We start from the raw sequence: 23,405 nt of genomic DNA, 5'->3' as shown, positions 1-23,405 counted from the left end.
TCGAGTGGATCTAGCATAATATTGTGAGAGTCCAGTCCAAAGTGGATCTAACATAATAGTGTGAGAGTCCAGTCCATAGTGGATCTAACGTAATAGTGAGAGTCCAGTCCATAGTGGATCTAACATAATAGTGAGAGTCCAGTCCATAGTGGATCTAACATAATAGTGTGAGAGTCCAGTCCATAGTGGATCTAACATAATAGTGAGAGTCCAGTCCATAGTGGATCTAACATAATAGTGAGAGAGTCCAGTCCATAGTGGATCTAACATAATAGTGAGAGTCTAGTCCATAGTGGTTCTAACGTAATAGTGTGAGTCCAGTCCATAGTGGATCTAACATAATAGTGAGAGTCCAGTCCATAATGGATCTAACATAATAGTGTGAGTCCAGTCCATAGTGGATCTAACATAATAGTGAGAGTACAGTCCATAGTGGATCTAACATAATAGTGAGAGTCCAGTCCATAGTGGATCTAACATAATAGTGAGAGTCCAGTCCATAGTGGATCTAACATAATAGTGTGAGAGTCCAGTCCATAGTGGATCTAACATAATAGTGAGAGTCCAGTCCATAGTGAATCTAACATAATAGTGGGGGGAGCAGAAAAGAAAAGAAACGGAAGATCAACTGGTCTAAAAAGGGGGTCTATTTAAAGGCTAGAGTATACAAATGAGTTTTAAGATGGGTCTTAAATGCTTCTACTGAGGTAGCATCTCCAACTGTTACCGGGAGGGCATTCCAGAGTACTGGAGCCCACAAGAACCCCGGCACATTCTGTCACGTATTGTGCGTACTGGAAGCTGCTTTGCATGAAATGTGGGGCCACTCCTTTTACGGCAACCTCATTAATGTTAACCAGGGACCTTCCAAATAAATAGAGGAGCACGTGGGCTGGACTTTAGAGCATAGGTTGGTTCTGTAACTAGAGTACAGTCCCAATACGTCTTTCCTCATTGAGCCAAATTGAACTCTGTCTTTGCATGATTCCTTGCTTCTTGTATGTTTAATAAATGTCATCAGGGTTTGAACCTTACATGTCAAAGTAGTTTTCATTGAGGGCCACATGGCAGTCGCCTTCCGCCCGATTGTAGCTGAGATAGGCGCCAGCGCCCCCCGCGACCCCGAAAGGGAATAAGCGGTAGAAAATGGATGGATGGATGGATATCAATTGTTTTAATTAGACTGTCCGTTTTACAGTGAACAACTTTACATTTGCAACATTTTACTGTGAAATTGTGTTTTTTTATATTTTCTACGACATTTTCAGTAAATCAAAAACAGAGCATCTCCTCATCCGTGGCTCACTAGTGCAACAACAAGAATGTGTCCCGTGAAAAACCGTCCCACCGGAACGCTCTAATAACTAAAGTTCCTTGGGTGAATAATGTGAACTCACTACACCGGTATGTTTTAGTGCTTTCATGGCGAGTTTACTGGCAGATATAAGTAAGAACTTTACACTACTTTTTATTAGAAATGGCAACACGGGAGGATGAATGTCACAAAACAAGAAGATAGAGGAAAAAAAGTTGCTTATCGACTACGTCGTCGGCTCGGACTACAAACGCGGACGGGTGCAATTTTTCAGGACTTATGCAGATGCCAAATACACATCAGCAGCATCTTTATTTGAAACAAAATCCCAGATAATATGTCTTACCTTATACACACAGCATAATAATACTCCTATTTTGAAGCACAGTACAATCCATCGAGTGGATCATAGCTTACCAAAGTCATACTAAAACATTTTCATAGATTTTTGAGCGCTGTGTGTAATGTTCTATATTTTCAATATAACATTTTCGGTGTTGTTTACTCGGGTCATATTGCAGTCTACACGTATCTCTTATGAGTGACTGCCATCATATTGCAGGCTACACGTATCTCTTATGTGGGACTGCCATCATATTGCAGTCTACACGTATCTCTTATGTGTGACTGCCATCATATTGCAGGCTACACGTATCTCTTATGTGTGACTGCCATCATATTGCAGGCTACACGTATCTCTTATGTGTGACTGCCATCATATTGCAGGCTACACGTATCTCTTATGTGTGACTGCCATCATATTGCAGTCTACACGTATCTCTTATGTGTGACGGCCATCATATTGTAATCTACACGTATCTCTTATGTGTGACTGCCATCATATTGCAGTCTACACGTATCTCTTATGTGTGACTGCCATCATATTGTAATCTACACGTATCTCTTATGTGTGACTGCCATCATATTGCAGTCTACACGTATCTCTTATGTGGGACTGCCATCATATTGCAGTTTACACCTTTCTCTTATGTGTGACTGCCATCGTATTGCAGTCTACATGTATCTCGTATGTGTGATTGCCATCATATTGTTGTCTACACCTATCTCTTATGTGTGACTGCCATCGTATTGCAGTCTACACGTATCTCTTATGTGTGACTGCCATCATATTGCAGTCTACACGTATCTTTTATGTGTGACTGCCTTCATATTGCAGTCGGCACGTATTTCTTATGTGTGACTGCTATCATATTGCAGTCTACATGTATCTCTTATGTGTGACTGCCATCATATTGTTGTCTACACCTATCTCTTATGTGTGACTGCCATCGTATTGCAGTCTACACGTATCTCTTATGTGTGACTGCCATCATATTGCAGTCTACACGTATCTTTTATGTGTGACTGCCTTCATATTGCAGTCGGCACGTATTTCTTATGTGTGACTGCTATCATATTGCAGTCTACAAGTATCTCTTATGTGTGACTGCCATCAAATTGCAGTCTACATGTATCTCTTATGTGTGACTGCCATCATATTGCAGTCTACATGTATCTCTTATGTGTGACTGCCATCACATTGCAGTCTGCACGTATCTCTTATGTGTGACTGCCATCACATTGCAGTCTACACGTATCTCTTATGTGTGACTGCCATCATATTGCAGTCTACATGTATCTCTTATGTGTGACTGCCATCATATTGCAGTCTACGCATATCTCTTATGTGTGACTGCCATCATATTGCAGTCTACGCATATCTCTTATGTGTGACTGCCATCATATTGCAGTCTACACGTATCTCTTATGTGTGACTGCCATCACATTGCAGTCTACAAGTATCTCTTATGTGTGACTGCCATTATAATGCAGTCTACACGTATCTCTTATGTGTGACTGCCATCATATTGCAGTCTACACGTATCTCTTATGTGTGACTGCCATCATATTGTAGTGTACATGTATCTCTTATGTGTGACTGCCATCATATTGCAGTCTACACCTATCTCTTATGTGTGACTGCCTCCATATTGTAGTCTACACGTATCTCTTATGTGTGACTGCCATCATATTGTAGTATGCACGTATCTCTTAAGTGTGACTGCCATCATATTGCAGTCTACACGTATCTCTTATGTGTGACTGCCATCATATTGCAGTCTACACGTATCTCTTAAGTGTGACTGCCATCATATTGCAGTCTACACGTATCTCTTATGTGTGACTGCCATCATATTGCAGTCTACACGTATCTCTAATGTGTGACTGCCATCATATTGCAGTCTACACGTATCTCTTATGTGTGACTGCCATTATAATGCAGTCTACATATATCTCTTATGTGTGACTGCCATCATATTGCAGTCTACACGTATCTCTTAAGTGTGACTGCCATCATATTGCAGTCTACACGTATCTCTTATGAGTGACTGCCATCATATTGCAGGCTACACGTATCTCTTATGTGGGACTGCCATCATATTGCAGTCTACACGTATCTCTTATGTGTGACTGCCATCATATTGCAGGCTACACGTATCTCTTATGTGTGACTGCCATCATATTGCAGGCTACACGTATCTCTTATGTGTGACTGCCATCATATTGCAGGCTACACGTATCTCTTATGTGTGACTGCCATCATATTGCAGTCTACACGTATCTCTTATGTGTGACGGCCATCATATTGTAATCTACACGTATCTCTTATGTGTGACTGCCATCATATTGCAGTCTACACGTATCTCTTATGTGTGACTGCCATCATATTGTAATCTACACGTATCTCTTATGTGTGACTGCCATCATATTGCAGTCTACACGTATCTCTTATGTGGGACTGCCATCATATTGCAGTTTACACCTTTCTCTTATGTGTGACTGCCATCGTATTGCAGTCTACATGTATCTCGTATGTGTGATTGCCATCATATTGTTGTCTACACCTATCTCTTATGTGTGACTGCCATCGTATTGCAGTCTACACGTATCTCTTATGTGTGACTGCCATCATATTGCAGTCTACACGTATCTTTTATGTGTGACTGCCTTCATATTGCAGTCGGCACGTATTTCTTATGTGTGACTGCTATCATATTGCAGTCTACATGTATCTCTTATGTGTGACTGCCATCATATTGTTGTCTACACCTATCTCTTATGTGTGACTGCCATCGTATTGCAGTCTACACGTATCTCTTATGTGTGACTGCCATCATATTGCAGTCTACACGTATCTTTTATGTGTGACTGCCTTCATATTGCAGTCGGCACGTATTTCTTATGTGTGACTGCTATCATATTGCAGTCTACAAGTATCTCTTATGTGTGACTGCCATCAAATTGCAGTCTACATGTATCTCTTATGTGTGACTGCCATCATATTGCAGTCTACATGTATCTCTTATGTGTGACTGCCATCACATTGCAGTCTGCACGTATCTCTTATGTGTGACTGCCATCACATTGCAGTCTACACGTATCTCTTATGTGTGACTGCCATCATATTGCAGTCTACATGTATCTCTTATGTGTGACTGCCATCATATTGCAGTCTACGCATATCTCTTATGTGTGACTGCCATCATATTGCAGTCTACGCATATCTCTTATGTGTGACTGCCATCATATTGCAGTCTACACGTATCTCTTATGTGTGACTGCCATCACATTGCAGTCTACAAGTATCTCTTATGTGTGACTGCCATTATAATGCAGTCTACACGTATCTCTTATGTGTGACTGCCATCATATTGCAGTCTACACGTATCTCTTATGTGTGACTGCCATCATATTGTAGTGTACATGTATCTCTTATGTGTGACTGCCATCATATTGCAGTCTACACCTATCTCTTATGTGTGACTGCCTCCATATTGTAGTCTACACGTATCTCTTATGTGTGACTGCCATCATATTGTAGTATGCACGTATCTCTTAAGTGTGACTGCCATCATATTGCAGTCTACACGTATCTCTTATGTGTGACTGCCATCATATTGCAGTCTACACGTATCTCTTAAGTGTGACTGCCATCATATTGCAGTCTACACGTATCTCTTATGTGTGACTGCCATCATATTGCAGTCTACACGTATCTCTAATGTGTGACTGCCATCATATTGCAGTCTACACGTATCTCTTATGTGTGACTGCCATTATAATGCAGTCTACATATATCTCTTATGTGTGACTGCCATCATATTGCAGTCTACACGTATCTCTTAAGTGTGACTGCCATCATATTGCAGTCTACACGTATCTCTTAAGTGTGACTGCCATCATATTGCAGTCTACACCTATCTCTTATGTGTGACTGCCATCTACTGTTCACACTTATCATTACATCATGCACTGAATAAAATCGCTTCGACGTCGGTAAGCACAGCCAGAATCATTCTTTACATACGGCGCACCGTGTTATAAGGCGCACTGTCTAGTTTTGAGAAAATGAAATGGGTTTAAGTGCGCCTTATAGTCCGAAAAGTACTTACCATTTCCATCAAAGGTATTTGTATAAAATATTTCCACCTCTTTCTTGTAAAAATGTGTGTGTGTGTGTGTGTGTGTGTGTGTGTTGGGGCATCCCAAGCCTCAGCAGCGTCATAGAAGTGGATCAGACGATGGTGTGGTGCAACGTATCATTACTGAGCATCCATCCATTGCCATCCATCCTGTGTGCAGGCGTGTGAGCACCACCCGCAGATGTATCCTCCCTGCCCTATAATTACCAGCGCAAACATTGGTATGATGTCATGTTCATGCAGACCGCTGACTAATCTGTCTCTGGGCTGAAAAGAGAAGTAATGATCTGCAAGATCTTTGTTTTGCTTTGTTTCCACCGGTTCATGACGCCATCGCCGCAAGATTGGCGAGTTACATACGGAGACAACTTTGTACGCGTAAAAGCCGAATGGTTGAAAAGTAGATTTCATGCAGGAAATTAGTTTTTAGTCCGTCAGGGTCAAACACTGATGTCATTATTAAACAGACAAGAAGCAAGGAATCAGGCAGAGACAAGAGTTCAATTTTGCTCATGAGGAGAAGGCATGGAGGTAGGTAATAACAATAATAATAATAATAGATTTGATTTGTAAAAAGCACTTTACGTTGAGCAAACAACCTCCAAGTGCCACAGTGTAAAAAAAATAGTAATAATAAAAAATAAATAAAATATAAAACTAGAAACAGCCCAAAGGCTACAACCAGCATCCATGTCTATAGAAAGGTTTTTTTTTAAAAAGATGGGTTTTTAAACCTTTTTTAAAAGCATCCACAGTCTGAGGTGCCCTCAGGTTGTCAGGGAGAGCGTTCCACAGACTGGGAGCAGCGGAGCAGAAAGCCCGGTAGGTAGGTAGGTCTTTATTGTCATTGCAACAAGTACAACGAAACTTTGTTTTCAGCACAAACCTGTTCAAGATGAGACAAACAAACAGTGTACATGGTTACAGAACAAGAACGCTGATGGGTCGCCATAAGGCGGCCCGTAAAAGATGGGAAAAAGGTCAACGCTGGGGAAGGATGAATAAAAAAATACAACCCAGACTGGGCTCCTAAGGGGGCCCAGTTCGGAGTGAGAAAAAACCTCCATAGCAAAGCACATATACATATTACAACATACATCTCCAGATATCTAGCAACAGAGGGAAGGTAGTTCAAGGTCATGGTGGTAAGTCGCAGCTCTCAGGCGCTGATCATCCATTCATCACCCCTACGGGAATTTGCGTCGAGGGTGTTGGATTGGGGGACAGGGGGGTGTATGTGTGGTGTATATTTTTTTTGTGGATGTGTGTGTGTGTGAAGTGAAGTGAACTATATTTAAATAGCGCTTTTTCTCTAGTGACTCAAAGCGCTTTACATAGTGAAACCCAATATCTAAGTTACATTTTTAAACCAGTGTGGGTGGCACTGGGAGCAGGTGGGTAAAGTGTCTTGCCCAAGGACACAACGGCAGTGACTAGGATGGCGGAAGCGGGAATCGAACCTGCAACCCTCAAGTTGCTGGCACGGCCGCTCTACCAACCGAGCTATATACCGCCCGTAGTTCAAGGTCATGGTGGTAGGTCGCAGCTCTCAGGCGCTGACCATCCATTCATCACCCCTACGGGAATTGCATCGAGGGTGTTGGATTGGGGGGCAGGGGGGTGTATGTGTGGCGTATATTTTTTTTGTGGATGTGTATGTGTGTGTGTGTGTATAAGCCCATAGTGTGTCTCTGTTCCGCGGCCTTGATGTATTCGCCGTCGCTAGTCCAAAGTCCACAACAACAGGTGTGCGTCCATGAGAGACAAAAAAATGGAGTTTGTTGTGTCTTGGCTTGCAGTGATCTCCGAGAGAGTCTCGAAGCCAGGGAAACAATCCAAGTTAAAAAGATTTGTATGCGAGTGAAAATAAAATGTGCTTTTCACTCTAAATTTGTCTATGACTGGTCCTCAAAAACTGTCAACCAAGACAGCCCCACAGCATCCAGAGCCTTAAGGAACTCCGGGCGGATCTCGTCCACCCCTGGGGCCTTGCCACCGAGGAGCTTTTTAACTACCTCAGCGACCTCAGCCCCAGAAATGTTTATTTACATACCTAAATTGTTTTTAAATGAAGCAATGTAGTATCTGTTAGTCTAGAAAATAACATGTTCCCCCATTTGGTGGAAGATTATCATATTTTCCAGACTACAAAGTGTGTATAAGCCGCACCCACTAAATTTGAGGGGAAAAATTCTGAAAAAATTCCTCCCATTAGCCGCACCGGACTAGACAGTCCGATGTAATCCACAGTTCTTCCCGAATCGTCCAATCATTTGTGGCAGCTTTGTGGTACTTTGAAGACTGCCAGCAACTTCCAATTTGTGGACAAACCAGAGCAACGCTTACTCCAATCAGCAGATGTCCTGTTTTCACAATTTTCTGTCACACGGCCCTCCTTCTTCTCCCAAGAGTCCGTGGTGTGTCCAGCAACAACCGCTTCGTCACGACAAGCAGGTTCCCCCAAACCCAAGATCTTGTCAATTTTGTTGAGCCCAGTTAAATAGTTCCAATGTTTAGATGTGGAGAGCAGTGCAAAAAGAGGCAACACACTTAGTCCCTGTCTCGCCCTACACTCTAAGGTACAGCTCCTGGGTTCCTCTATTTATGCAGAAGTTCCCCAGTCAACATCAGTGAGGCCGCCTCTAAAAGGAGTTCCAGTACGCACAACACGTGACAGAATGTCCTGGGGGCCTTGCAATTTCGCCTTGTCTCTGCTTCGTCCGCGTATTGTCGTCTTACTTTTGTCGAGGTCCTTGCTTGCTTGACTTTATCCGCCCAAAAAAAAAAAAAAAAGGAAGTTCCTCCCCCGATCATGGTGTTGAGGAGGAATGTCGCAATGCAGCAAAGACACACACGTCTTGCCAGCCTGGTCACCAGACATGGGGGACACCCTACTAAGTGTCCGGCTCCAGGGCCGGTAACCAAGGCAACCGTCTTACCTGCCATTTAAAATGTGTGTGAAGCGTGAGGACGAATGGGGAACACACACACACACACACACACTCACACACACACACACACACATCTGCCATTCATCAGGCCAGTCAATATTAGTTTAGAGGACAGAGAGTGAAAGAAGTGTCCTCAAGTCTGCTGCGTATTCTCGCTTTTAAAGGGGAAGTGCTCTTATTTTGGAAAGTTGTCTCAACCATTATGAAAAACACACATTGTTTTTATAATAATAATTAGGGGTGGGAAAATGAACGCGTTAATTACGAGCTAACTCATCAATCTATTAACGCCGACAATTATTTTATTGCACATTTGCTTATGTTGTTTACATGCTTTTATTTTGTTAACGCCTTTTCTTAACAAGATGGCGTGGAGGGGCTCTTGGTAAAGATGGAACATTTGGCAAAAATACCGGACAATTCTGCAAATTTCCTGGCTGGCTTACAGCGTGGTCACTCCGGGATCACTTACGACCGCCAGACAATTCTGGATGTCGATAGATCGGGCCGTTTTGGACTGAATGAGGCGTGCTTGCTAGAGCGGCTAGCTAGCATGGGAATACTTTGCCGGCTACATCCAGCGGCCTGTGAAGCAGCGGAGTATATGTGTTGTCTGTCTATTTATGAATAATGCAGACCAGGAGTGTTGGCTGACTTCTTAACGTTTGCTTTCAGAGCGTGCATATCACAACATACAAGATGGCGACACAACCTATACCGGGCTACCGCACATGCTCGTCAGTCCTGTTGCATGCTGGGTAGGGTAGTTCTTTTTGTCCCTGGCTCATAACATCACAATATAGTACCATGTATATGATGCCTTCAGTTTATCAAAGCACCAAGCAAACAATCGGAAAATTCCCATCATATCAATTCCTAGATATGGTCATAATTATTTTAAGTGCACTACGCAGAATAAACACAACATTATTAATATTGCTACTACGGATAATTTGATCCAAAATTCCCTAAAACAGCCCACTACCTATAATATAGGTTTTTTAAACATAAGATCCCTGATCAAAAAAAAATGTTTCTGCTGTTACCTCAGAAATTGCCTGTTCAGATGTTATGATTGTGGCTCAGAGATTTGTATGTAGATTATATTTATTTTCCATAACAAACAGGATAACTTAAATACCCTGGCAGTGGCAATAAGCTTAAATGTTTGTATTTACATTTTTGGAGTTGATTTTCATAAAATTTGCTATTTAACTGCTACTGTTTAACAAGGACTGATTTAAATTGTGTTTGGACAACAAATGTTTTGGCGCTTTTGTTCATGTGGGAGAATATTCCAATAAAGGTGCACTACACACTACTTTTGAATTCATTATTGGGCTTTGTGTATACAATGCAGTTAATCGCGATTAATCGGAGAAATAGTGCGAATAACTTCGATTAAAATGTTTAATCGTTGCCCAGCCCTAATAATAATATAATAAGCTAATGAAAGTCGTTGTTGTAGCCTTCAAAGTCTCTAAAAGTACTTCAAAAACCCTCCAGCGACGTCTTATATACACACTGCAAATATAAATATCATGTAGTAAACGACACCTTCATAACAATATGTAATATGTACAATATACACACTGCAAGTATTGATATAATGTAGTAACTTCATATTGCACCACACATTTTCAATGTCTGGACTACAGGCAGGCCAGTCTAGTACCCGCACTCTTTTACTATGAAGCCACGCTGTTGTAACACGTGGCTTGGCGTCGTCTTGCTGAAATAAGCAGGGGCGTCCGTGATAACAACATATGTTGCTCCCAAAAAGCTGTATGTACCTTTCAGCATTAATGGTGCCTTCACAGATGTGTAAGTTACCCATGCCTTGGGCCGCTAATACACCCCCATACCATCACACATGCTGACTACAACACTTTCATCTTAGAACAATCCGGATGTTTCTGTCCCTCTTTGGTCTGGATGACACAACGTCCATAGTTTCCAAAAACAATTTGAAATGTGGACTCGTCAGACCACGGAACACTTTCCCCCTTTGCATCAGTCCATCTTAGATGAGCTCGGGCCCAGAGAAGCCGGCGGCGTCTCCGGGTGTTGTTGATGAATGACTTTGGCTTTGCATAGTAGAGTTTTAACTTGCACTTACAGATGTAACGACTGACTGTGGTTACTGACAGTGGTTTTCTGAAGTGTTCCTGAGCCCATGTGGTGATATCCTTTACACGCCGATGTGGCTTTTTTTGATGCAGTACCGCCTGAGGGATCCAAGGTCACGGGCATTGCTGCTTACGTGCAGTGATTTTTTCCACATTGTCCGAACCTTTTGGTGATATTACGGAGCGTAGAAGCCGGAAAGCCTAATATTATTAATATCATGACAATTACAACGAAATGGCACCAGTAGTAGCCCAAAGAAGCCGGCGGCGTCTCCGGGTGTTGTTGATGAATGACTTTGGCTTTGCATAGTAGAGTTTTAACTTGCACTTACAGATGTAACGACTGACTGTGGTTACTGACAGTGGTTTTCTGAAGTGTTCCTGAGCCCATGTGGTGATATCCTTTACACGCCGATGTGGCTTTTTTTGATGCAGTACCGCCTGAGGGATCCAAGGTCACCGGCATTGCTGCTTACGTGCAGGGATTTCTCCACATCGTCTGAACCTTTTGATGATATTACGGAGCGTAGAATTCGAAAAGGCTAATATTATTAATATCATGACATTTACAACGAAATGGCACCAGTAGTAGCCCAAAGAAGCCGGCGGCGTCTCCGGGTGTTGTTGATAAATGACTTTGGCTTTGCATAGTAGAGTTTTAACTTGCACTTACAGATGGAGAGATTGACTGTGGTTACTGACAGTGGTTTTCTGAAGTGTTCTTGAGCCCATGTGGTGATATCCTTTACACACTAATGTGGCTTTTTGATGCGGTACCGCCTGAGGGATACAAAGTGCGTAATTTCATGGCTTATGTGCTGTGATTTCTCCAGATTCTCTGAACCTTTTGATGATATTACGGAGCGCAGATGTTGAAATCCCTAAATTCCTTGTTGAGAAATGTTGTTCTTAAACGATTTGCTCAGGCATTTGTTGACAAAGTGGTGACCCTCGCCCTGTCCTTGTTTGTGAACGACTGAGCATTTCACGGAAGCTTCTTTTTATAGCCAATCATGGCACCCACATGTTCCCAATTAGCCTGTTCACCTGTGGCATGTTCCATATGAGCATTTGACGAGCATTCCTCAACTTTCTCAGTCTTTTTTACCACTTGTGTCAGCTCTTTTGAAACATGTCACAGGCATCAAATTCCAAATGAGCTAACATTTGCAAAAAATAATGATGACATATCTTGTCTTTGCAGTCTATTCAATTGAATATAAGTTGAAAAGGATTTGTTGTATTCTCTTTTTATTTACCTTTTACACAAGAGGGAATAAGCGGTAGAAAATGGATGGATGGACAAGTTGACAACTTCACCGCTTTTGGGGTTTTGCAATATGTGCAATACCGTATTTCCTTGAATTGCCGCCGGGTATATAGTATGCGTCTGCCTAGAATTACTGCCGGGTCAAACTCGTTTCGCCAAATAATTAGCATATGCCTAGAATTTCCGCAGGGTCAAACTCGTCACGTCACGAGTGACACTTCACCTGTCATCAGCTGATTTCGATCATTTGAAATCGCATAAAAGGAAGAAGATTAAGAGCTATTCAGTAGGATTTAAGGTCCAAGCTATTGAATATGCTAAAAAGAACAATAAGCAGCTATGTTTTATCAATATACCGTAGCTGCGTGTGTCAAATGTGAGTCGTTAAATGACTCCCGCCTCCTGGTGGTAGAGGGCGCTAGTGATCCTTCTTGCGACTACTCGGCTGCAGAAGAAGTGACAACAAGCAGCAAGAGTTAATTTTTTCCTGTCGCTTGCACTTTTAACATGGAGGATTACATATCTAAAATAAAACTGTTTTCTAAACTGGACTTTCAATGGAAGCAGGAGGTAATAAAGGAAGATCTCCATGGAGACAGAGAGACTTTTAAAACTGAAGAAAGATAAGGAAGACTTCTATAAACAAGTTATCGATGCTTTTGATCAGAAGCGGCTGCGCATGGACTTCATTTATAAGTAAAGGTAAGACCATAATAACATTTTTTTTTATTAAATGTGCTTTTCATGATGGTATCCTTACATCACACTCAAATTTATAAGCGCATTTACCGCATGCCTTTGGTAAGTGCCGGAGTGAGAAGAGGTTTTAAATCAATTAGGAAATATGGTATACACAATATAAACTATGGTTAAAAAGCACTTTTGAATAATGGATTGTTTTTCCAGAAGACTCCTCCCCCTTTCTCTCTTTTATCTTTTTTTGGAGCGCTCTTTCTCGCCCTAATTGCTCACACAAATGTGATCTTTGGGGGTCCACTTCATTACGCCGCTTGGACACACACACACACACAAACACACACACACACACACACACACACACACACACACACCGTTGCATCCCATACATCAGCCCCAACATTTTTACTCTTTCCAGTTCTGCCCATTCACACATTCTCCGACCTAATAGGATTAAGGTCTGCCAAAGGGCTTTGAACAAGATGATTAGTATACAGCTCTGCCAACTTTGACCTGCACTCTGCCTGCCTCACACACACACACACACACACACACACACACGCACACGGGAACTCCTGGTGGGTCCCACAAGGGAAGCATCTCGTGGCAGTGAGGATGCGGACAAAAGGTGGACTAGAAACTGTTCAACAGTAAACACGGCAGCCTCGCTTTCCGTGTGTGTGTGTGTGTGTGTGTGTGTGTGTGTGTGTGTGTGTGTGTGTGTGTGTGTCTGTGTCTGTGTGTGTGTGTGTGTGTTGTATTTCTAGCCTTCTTGAGACATGAAGAAGGAAAAGTATCTTCCATATGAGGAGGTGTTAACATAAATTGAAGTGAATTATATTTATATAGCGCTTTTCTCAAGCGACTCAAAGCGCTTCATGGTCCCAATAACATTGCATCTAATAGACAATGTCTCATTTGCACCCCTGCTGGTCAAAATGAGGGTGGTCCCCAAAAAGGAGGGATTTGTCAAAATTGACTCTGTTGCAAGTCTTGTGTATTCTTTGTCATTTGTTTTTAGTGCGTGTTATGGCAATTGTTTTTTTTTTCCTGGTCTCAGACTTAGACTGTATATTTGTTTAACTCATCCTCCCCTCAAAAAGAAGGATTTTTTCAAGTTGACTTTGTGTCGGTTTTAAAAGTGTTCCCCCCTCTGGTCAACATATGAAATAACAAGTGTGTGTAACAAATTGAAATGGACAAAATTAATTTAAATAAATATGTATATAGAGACATAACTTGAAGTAAAAAAGGAAGATTAAAAAACAATTACACACAAAGTAATAAAAAAATATATATAAAACATAACTAAAAGTAGTCTTTCTCTCACAATGTGTCGACATTTTTTCTTATAAATTTGGGAACCAATTCTCATATTCTTTCTGTAATATTGCAATATTTTCTCATAAAATTATTACTTTTTGTTGCAAAATGGGGACATTTGTGGTATAAAATTCAGACTATTATCACAATATCGGCAATTGTTTTTGTTGTTCTTGTAAAATAGTGACATTTTTGTTGAGTAAACTTATGACTTTTGTCATCATTTTGCAAAGTAAAATTCCGATTGTTATTTTATAATTGCCCCAAAAGAATTAAGTTTTCTAATAAATTCGGGACTTTTGTCTTGTAAAATTACGATTCTTTTCATAAAATTGCCAAAATGTTAAGCTTTTCTTGTGAAATTGCAACTGTTATTGAGTAAAATTCCAAATTTTATCATAATATAACATTTTTGTACAATGTTGACTTGTGCTGAGTAAAATTACGACAGCAATTAGTTTCATCAGTGAAGTTTTTTTTTTGTAAAATTATTTTTTGCAAAATGGGGATATTTGTCATATAAAATTCCGACTTTTATTACAATATTGCCAATTGTTTTGTTGTTCTTGTAAAATAATGACATTTTTTGAGTAAACTTATGACTTCTGTCATCATTTTTGCCTTAGAAAATTCAGATTATTATCACAATATTGCCAACATTTTTAAAGTTTTCTTCTAAAAATGTGACTTGTCGAGTAAAATTACGACTCTTTTCATAAAATTGCCAAAATGTTAAGCTTTTCTTGTAAGATTGCAACTGTTATTGAGTAAAATTCCAACTTTTATCATAATATAAAATTCTTGTAAAATGTTGACTTGTGCTGAGTAAAATTACGACAGCAATTAGTTTCATCAGTGAAGTTTTTTTGTTGTTGTAAAATTATTACTTTTTATTGCAAAATGGGGATATTTGTCGTATAAAATTCCGACTTTTATTACAATATTGCCAATTGTTTTGTTGTTCTTGTAAAATAATGACATTTTTTGAGTAAACTTATGACTTCTGTCATCATTTTTGCCTTAGAAAATTCAGATTAATATTAGAATATTGCCAATATTTTTAAAGTTTTCTTCTAAAAATGTGACTTGTCGAGTAAAATTACGACTCTTTTCATAAAATTGCCAAAATGTAAAGCATTTTCTTTTAGAATTGTGACTGTTATTGAGCAAAATTCCAACTTGTATCATAATATTGCACAACTGTTCAGTTTTTCTTGTAAAATATTGACTTGCATTGAGTAAAATTTTGACTTATTTTGCTAACTCATTTTTCACAACGAGCTTTTTTATATGTGCATAGTATGTATGTATTATTAATGTTGTAAATACACTTCTTTATATATCTAGAAAGGCTGCTCCTAAAGAGGGAGGCATTTTTCTCAGGTCTAAGAAGGTCGGAAATTCGAGTGTGTGTGCGTGTGCGTGTGTGTGTGTGTGTTTGCGTGTGTGTGTGTGTGTGCATGATGATAAGGGGTGCATGTGTGTGAATTGAGTGGCGCCCTTTCATAGGCAGGTCCCCTCTAAGACACGCAGGGCGTCAAAAGCCCCTCTCAGTGTGAAAAGGGTCTTTAGAAAAGCAGCACTAAGCTCTTCACACAAGGGACCTGACTCTGACACACACACACACACACACACACACACACACACACAAACACTTTTTAGGCCACCAGAGGTGAGAGAAACCCACTCAAAGAAGAAAAGGTAACCCCGGTTACAAACACTTTAAGTTAAATGCTTATGTCATTTAATTAGGACTAAAAGTTTTCAGGGAGTTAAGAATGCATTAAATATTCTTATTAAATATTTATTTATAAATATTTTTCATGAAATCAACTTCAGTCCGAAATACTATTTCCAAAAAATTTCCTGTTTTTATTGTATTTCAAACCTTTCAATGTCAATTTTAACGACCGCATTTTCCTGACTATAGAGCGCACAGGTGTATAAGCCACACCCACTAAATTTGAGGAAAAAAAGGAGATCTTTCCGCATATTAGCCGCACCCGACTATAACTCGCAAAAATTTGCGAAATGGGTTTTTTACACAGAACCATTCTGTAAATGTTTATTTACATACCGTAATTGTTTCCAAACAGTGTCTATAAGGCAGTAAAACGGGCGATTAAACAAAACAGAAGTCATGGTCATGGATCCACTACATTCTTTCCTCAAATCAACTTCAGTCTGAACTACTAATTCAAAAAATTGTCCTGTTTTTTATTTTATTTTAAACCTTTCAATGTCAATTTTAACGACCGCATTTTCCTGACTATAGAGCGCACAGGTGTATAAGCCACACCCACTAAATTTGAGGAAAAAAAGTACATTTTTACATAGATTAACCGCACCCGACTATATGCCGCAGATATATACCTTGTGAAATTAGTTATATACATAGAAAGACTCTGTAAATGTTTATTTACATACCTTAATTGTTTCCAAACAGTGTCTGTAAGGCAGTAAAACGGCTGATTAAACAAAACAGAAGTCATGGTCATGGATCCACTACATTCTTTCCTCAAATCAACTTCAGTCCCAAATACTAATTCCAAACAATGTCCTGTTTTTTTTTGTATTCTAAACCTTTCAATGTCAATTTTAATGACTGCATTTTCCTGACTATAGAGCGCACAGGTGTATAAGCCACACCCACTAAATTGAGGAAAAAAAGGATATTTTTCCACATATTAGCCGCACCTGACTATAACCCGCAAAAATTAGCGAAATGAGTTTTTTACACAGAAAGATTCTGTAAATTTTTATTTACATACCGTAATTGTTTCCAAACAGTGTCTGTAAGGCAGTAAAACGGCTGATTAAACAAAACAGAAGTCATGGTCATGGACCCACTACATTCTTTCCTCAAATCAACTTCAGTCCGAACTACTAATTCCAAACAATGTCCTGTTTTTTTTGTATTTTAAACCTTTCAATGTCATTTTTAACGACCGCATTTTCCTGACTATAGAGCGCACAGGTGTATAAGCCACACCCACTAAATTAGAGGAAAAAAGGATATTTTTCAGCATATTAGCCGCACCCAACTATAACTCGCAAAAATTTGCGAAATTAGTTTTTTACACAGAAAGATTCTGTAAATGTTTATTTACATACCTTGACTGTTTCCAAACAGTGTCTGTAAGGCAGTAAAACGGCTGATTAAACAAAACAGAAGTTATGGTCATGGATCCACTACATTCTTTCCTCAAATCAACTTCAGTCCGAACTACTAATTCCCAAAATTGTCCTGTTTTTTTTTTATTTCAAACCTTTCAATGTCAATTTTAACGACCGCATTTTCCTGACTATAGAGTGCACAGGTGTATAAGCCACACCCACTAAATTTGAGGGAAAAAAATTTTTTTTCCATATAATATACCTTGTGAAATTACTTTTTTACACAGAATGTTTATTTACGTACCCTAATTGTTTCCAAACGCTGTCTGTAACGCGGCAGTAAAACGGCGGATCGAACAAAACAGAAGTCATCATCATCACGGACCCACTGGCTAGAATTTGTGAAACTAAAAATGATACAACAAAATGCCGCCGTAAGTCCATAACACCAACACGGACAATTGTAAACGTACATTTTAGCTAATGCCGGTAATGCTAGTTTTGTTACCGTAGCACGTACCAATATGCATGACAAAAAAACCTAAAGGTATCAAACACGGAGCGGATCAGGAAGTAAGAATGGTTTTAGTTGTATTGTAAAACTTACAAGCGTTGCTTGGAGTGATGAATGAAGAATCCATACGAGTAGAAACGCTATGGATGGCTAGAGAACAGAATGACACTTCTACTTCCGGTTAATGTACACATATATATGTACATAGGTGTATATATATGTGTGTCTATATGTGTATATGTATATATGTATTTGGGGTATGTATATATATATATATATATATATATATATATATATATATAAGTGTATGTATATGTATACTGTGTGGTGTGTGTGTGTGTGTGTGTGTGTGTGTGTGTGTGTGTGTGTGTGTGTGTGTGTGTGTGTGTGTGTTTTATTTCTAGCCTTCTTGAGACATGAAGAAGGAAAAGTATCTTCCATATGAGGAGGTGTGAACATAAAGCGATTTGGGGGGAAAGGGGAAGTTACTTTTATTGACATTTGGTCTTGAGTGTTTGAGAAGACGATGGAATGGGAGAAGATGCCTGGGAGGCAAACGGAGGAGGAAAATCCTCCTTAAGGCCCTGAGAAGTCCGTTTCCTAACTAAGTGGCTTTTCGCCCCTGTGAATGCTGAAGAGGCTCTGCAGAGACCTTAGAAGCTTTACTTTTTACCCCAAATGTCAATCACATGTCTGTCAGCGTGTGTGTAAGTTTGCACATCGTCAAAAACACTTTTGTGCATTCACGCACAGTATATAAAGTTTGGTGGACAAAATGAGACAAAGAAGGAAAGGGAGATTTTACATGTAAACAAACTGTTTGGGTCACAGTCCACACACTGCTTGGCACTCAGTGTCAAGGGTGGGAATTGGGGGTTACATCACCAAATAATGATTCCTGGGCGTGGCCACTGCTGCTGCTCACTGCTCCCCTCACCTCCCAATACTCCCAATTGTTTTGTTGTTCTTGTAAAAAAAACAATGAAAATTTTTGGAGTAACATGATGACTTTTGTCATCATTTTGCCAAGTAAAATTCCGATTGTTATTATAACATTGCCAAAATGTTCAATTTTCTCATAAAATTGTGACTTTTGTCGAGTGAAGTTACGACTCTTTTCATAAAATTGCCAAAAAGTTAAGCTTTTCTTGTAAAATTGCAACTGTTATTGAGTAAAATTCCAACTTTTATCATGATATAAAATTCCTGTAAAATGTTGACATTTTTAAACAAACAAACAAAAAATTCCCCCTCCATCTTTTTCCATTTTTAATCCTATTTATAAAAAAAAGCTCAAGCGAGCCACCAGGGCGGCGCTAAAGAGCCCCGGGCTTTAGGAGTAAAATGTGATAGTTGTCTAAATGAACATAATAAGATTCATCAGAAGAACCTGAGGTTCTCACTAATTGTGTGTTGGCAGACTCAGGAATGTGAGGAATGTCGGGGGGGGGGGGGCGCATTAGCCGTTAGCCGATTAGCACAGCAGGTCACCAAGTGTCAGCAGGGGTGAGTCCCGGGTGAAAAGTCTGTCTGGACCGTGGCCTGGATTAGCCAGGGCGGTCCAGCCGTTTTTCTCTAACTGTCCAGTGGTCCAGTTTCTTTTCTGGTATTGTGGAAGGAAAAGAAACTTCCATATGAGGAGGTGTGAACAAGTGATGACATAAATCAATCAATCAATGTTTATTTATATAGCCCCAAATCACAAATGTCTCAAAGGACTGCACAAATCATTACGACTACAACATCCTCGGAAGAACCCACAAAAGGGCAAGGAAAACTCACACCCAGTGGGCAGGGAGAATTCACATTCAGTGGGACGCCAGTGACAATGCTGACTATGAGAAACCTTGGAGAGGACCTCAGATGTGGGCAACCCCCCCCCTCTAGGGGACCGAAAGCAATGGATGTCGAGCGGGTCCAACATGATACTGTGAAAGTTCAATCCATAGTGGCTCCAAGACAGCAGCGAGAGTCCCGTCCACAGGAAACCATCTGAAGCGGATCAGCAGCGTAGAGGTGTCCCCAACCGATACAGGCGAGCGGTCCATCCTGGGTCCCGACGAGCGGTCCATCCTGGGTCTCGACTCTGGACAGTCAGTACTTCATCCATGGTCATCGGACCGGACCCCCTCCACAAGGGAGGGGGGGACATAGGAGAAAGAAAAGAAGCGGCAGATCAACTGGTCTAAAAAGGAGGTCTATTTAAAGGCTAGAGTATACAAATGAGTTTTAAGATGAGACTTAAATGCTTCTACTGAGGTAGCATCTCGAACTGTTACCGGGAGGGCATTCCAGAGTACTGGAGCCCGAACGGAAAACGCTCTATAGCCCGCAGACTTTTTTTGAGCTCTAGGAATCACTAACAAGCCGGAGTCTTTTGAACGCAGATTTCTTGCCGGGACATATGGTACAATACAATCGGCAAGATAGGCTGGAGCTAGACCGTGTAGTATTTTATACGTAAGTAATAAAACCTTAAAGTCACATCTTAAGTGCACAGGAAGCCAGTGCAGGTGAGCCAGTACAGGCGTAATATGATCAAACTTTCTTGTTCTTGTCAAAAGTCTAGCAGCCGCATTTTGTACCAACTGTAATCTTTTAATGCTAGACATGGGGAGACCCGAAAATAATACGTTACAGTAATCGAGACGAGACGTAACAAACGCATGGATAATGATCTCGGCGTCTTTAGTGGACAAAATGGAGCGAATTTTAGCGATATTACGGAGATGAAAGAAGGCCGTTTTAGTAACGCTTTTAATGTGTGACTCAAAGGAGAGAGTTGGGTCGAAGATAATACCCAGATTTTTTACAGAGTCACCTTGTTTTATTATTTGGTTGTCAAATGTTAAAGTTGTATTATTAAATAGAGGTCGGTGTCTAGCAGGACCGATAATCAGCATTTCCGTTTTTTTGGCATTAAGTTGCAAAAAGTTAGCGGACATCCATTGTTTAATTTCATTAAGACACGCTTCCAACTGACTACAGTCCGGCGTGTTGGTCAGCTTTAGGGGCATGTAAAGTTGGGTGTCATCAGCATAACAGTGAAAGCTAATACCGTATTTGCGTATGACGTCACCTAGCGGCAGCATGTAGATGCTGAAGAGTACAGGGCCAAGGACCGAACCCTGGGGAACTCCACACGTTACCTTAACATAGTCCGAGGTCACACTGTTATAGGAGACGCACTGCATCCTATCAGTAAGATAAGAGTTAAACCATGACAGGGCTGAGTCTGACAGACCAATTCGTATTTTGATACGCTCTAATAAAATATTATGGTCCCAATAACATTGCATCTAATAGACAATGTCTCATTTCTGGTGACATCTATCAAAATGAGGGTGGTCCCAAAAAGGAGGGATTTTTCACATTGACTCTGTTGCAAGTCTTGTGTATTCTTTGTAACTTGTTTGTGTGTGCTATGGCTATTGAGGTTGTTTTTTTTCTGGTCTCAGTCTGACCCCCTCCTCAGAAGTCCAGCCTTAGACTGAATATTTTTTTTACTCATCCTCCCCCCAAAACGGAGGGATTTTTCAAATTGACTGTGTGTCGGTTTTAAAAGCGCTTCCCCCGCTGGTCAACATATGAAATAACAGGTGTGTGTAACAAATTGAAATGTGCCCCCTTTGGCAGAAATTAACTTCAAAATATATATATATCTATATAGAGAGACATTATGTAATAACTTGAAGTAAATAATGAAGAATGAAAAAGAATTACAAACAAAAAATTTAAATAATTAACTAAATGCAGTCTTTTTCTCACGAAGTGTCAACTTTTTTCGAATAAATTTGGGAACAATTTCTCATATTCTTTCTGTTTCTGTAATATTGCAGTATTTTCTCGTGAAATTATTACTTTTTAATGTAAAATTATTAATCTCAGTCTAGTACCCACACTCTTTTACTATGAAGCCACGCTGTTGTAACACCTGGCTTGGCATTGTCTTGCTGAAATAAGCAGGGGCGTCCACAGTAATGTTGCTTGGATGGCAACACATGTTGCTGCAAAAGCTGTACGTACCTTTCAGTATTAATGGTGCCTTCACAGATGTGTAAGTTACCCATGCCTTGGCCACTAATACACCCCCATACCATCACACATGCTGACTTTTACACTTTCACCCTAGAACAGTCCGGATGGTTCTTTTCCTATTTACTCCGGAGGACACGACGTCCACAGTTTCCAAAAACAATTTGAAATGTGGACTTGTCAGACCACAGAACACTTTTCCACTTTGCATCAGTCCATCTCGGGCCCAGCGAATCCGGCGGCGTTTCCGGGTGTTGTTGATAAATGGCTTTGGCTTTGCATGGCAGAGTTTTAACTCGCACTTACAGATGTAGCGACCAACTGTAGTTACTGAGCGGTTTTCTGAAGTGTTTCTGAGTGCATGTGGTGATATCCTTTACACACCGATGTGGCTTTTTGATGCAGTACCGCCTGAGGAAGCCAATGTGTGTAATATCATGGCTTACGTGCAGTGATTTCTCCTCATTCTCTGAACCTTTTGCTGATATTACGGAGCGTAGATGGTGAAATCCCTAAATTCCTTGTTGAGAAATGTTGTTCTTAAACAATTTGCTCAGGCATTTGTTGACAAAGTGGTGACCCTCGCCCCGTCCTTGTTTGTGAACGACTGAGCATTTCATGGAAGCTGATTTTATACCCAATCATGGCACCCACCTGTTCCCAATTAGCCCGTTCACCTGTGGCATGTTCCACATAAGCGTTTGATGAGCATTGTCAATCTTTTTTGCCACGTGTGCCAGCTTTTTTGAAACATTTTGCAGACATGAAATTCCAAATGTGAACATGAGTGGAGTTGCAGGACTCTGGTGGAAGGGGAGATCACTAGTGCCCCCTAAAGGTGGTGTGGGACTTCATGATGAACATAGAACTGTGTCTGGCCATACAGAAAGTAGACTTGAAGGGATTGTGGGACTTTTCTGTCGTGTTTCCCCAAAGGTGCTCTGCTCTAATGACCCTCCATCTTTTCTCCCCTTCTTCTTTTTCTCTCCGTGCAGTGATCTCAGCGAGAACCAGATTCAAGGGGTGCCTAGGAAAGCCTTCAGGGGAGCTGTGGAAATCAAGAACCTGTAAGTTTGTGTGTGTGTGTGTGTGTGTGTGTGTGTGTGTGTGTGTGTGTGTGTGTGTGTGTGTGTGTGTGTGTGTGTGTGTGTGTGTGTGTGTGTGTGTGTGTGTGTGTGTGTGTGTGTGTGTGTATCGCCCTCCATGTTTACAAAGGTGCACAGCTCAATTTGTGTGTGCATCAATATTCAATTGCCTTAAATGTCATGTGCCTCCTGCCTGCTGGATTGACTGCTCATTAATAACCGTGTGTGTGTGTGTGTGTGTGTGTGTGTGTGTGTGTGTGTGTGTTCTGTTAATGCTTAATGGGGACATGGCTCTGTTTACACAGTCACCTTTAGGGGACTTCCGACGGTGTGGGGACCCAATAAACAGGTGCCCTAAAGGGAAACCTTTTTAAATGATATTCAGATCCATTCTGAAGACGCCTAAGTGATTTTTAAGCTTTTGCCCATAAATCACTGAAAAGTAAACATGTTGAACATCTAATTTGAACTTTTTTTTTTAAATGG

At 40.6% G+C, this 23,405-nt stretch overlaps 1 protein-coding gene across 6 annotated transcripts in view; it reads left to right on the top strand.

Annotated features, from left to right (window-relative positions):
* Positions 1 to 23,405, top strand: part of slit2 (slit homolog 2 (Drosophila)) — a 277,680-nt gene that overhangs the window by 138,819 nt on the left and 115,456 nt on the right. For all 6 annotated transcript variants that reach the window (XM_061916190.1, XM_061916184.1, XM_061916214.1 and 3 more), the window contains exon 5: positions 22,830 to 22,901. In XM_061916190.1, coding sequence (XP_061772174.1) covers positions 22,830 to 22,901 — 72 coding nt within the window. The remainder of the gene's footprint in view (positions 1 to 22,829; positions 22,902 to 23,405) is intronic.

This window comes from Nerophis ophidion, linkage group LG01, assembly GCF_033978795.1.
Source record: "Nerophis ophidion isolate RoL-2023_Sa linkage group LG01, RoL_Noph_v1.0, whole genome shotgun sequence".
NCBI classification, from domain to species: domain Eukaryota; kingdom Metazoa; phylum Chordata; class Actinopteri; order Syngnathiformes; family Syngnathidae; genus Nerophis; species Nerophis ophidion.
The sequence above is the reverse complement of the archived record's forward strand: the minus strand, read 5'-3'. Positions and strand labels throughout refer to the sequence as shown.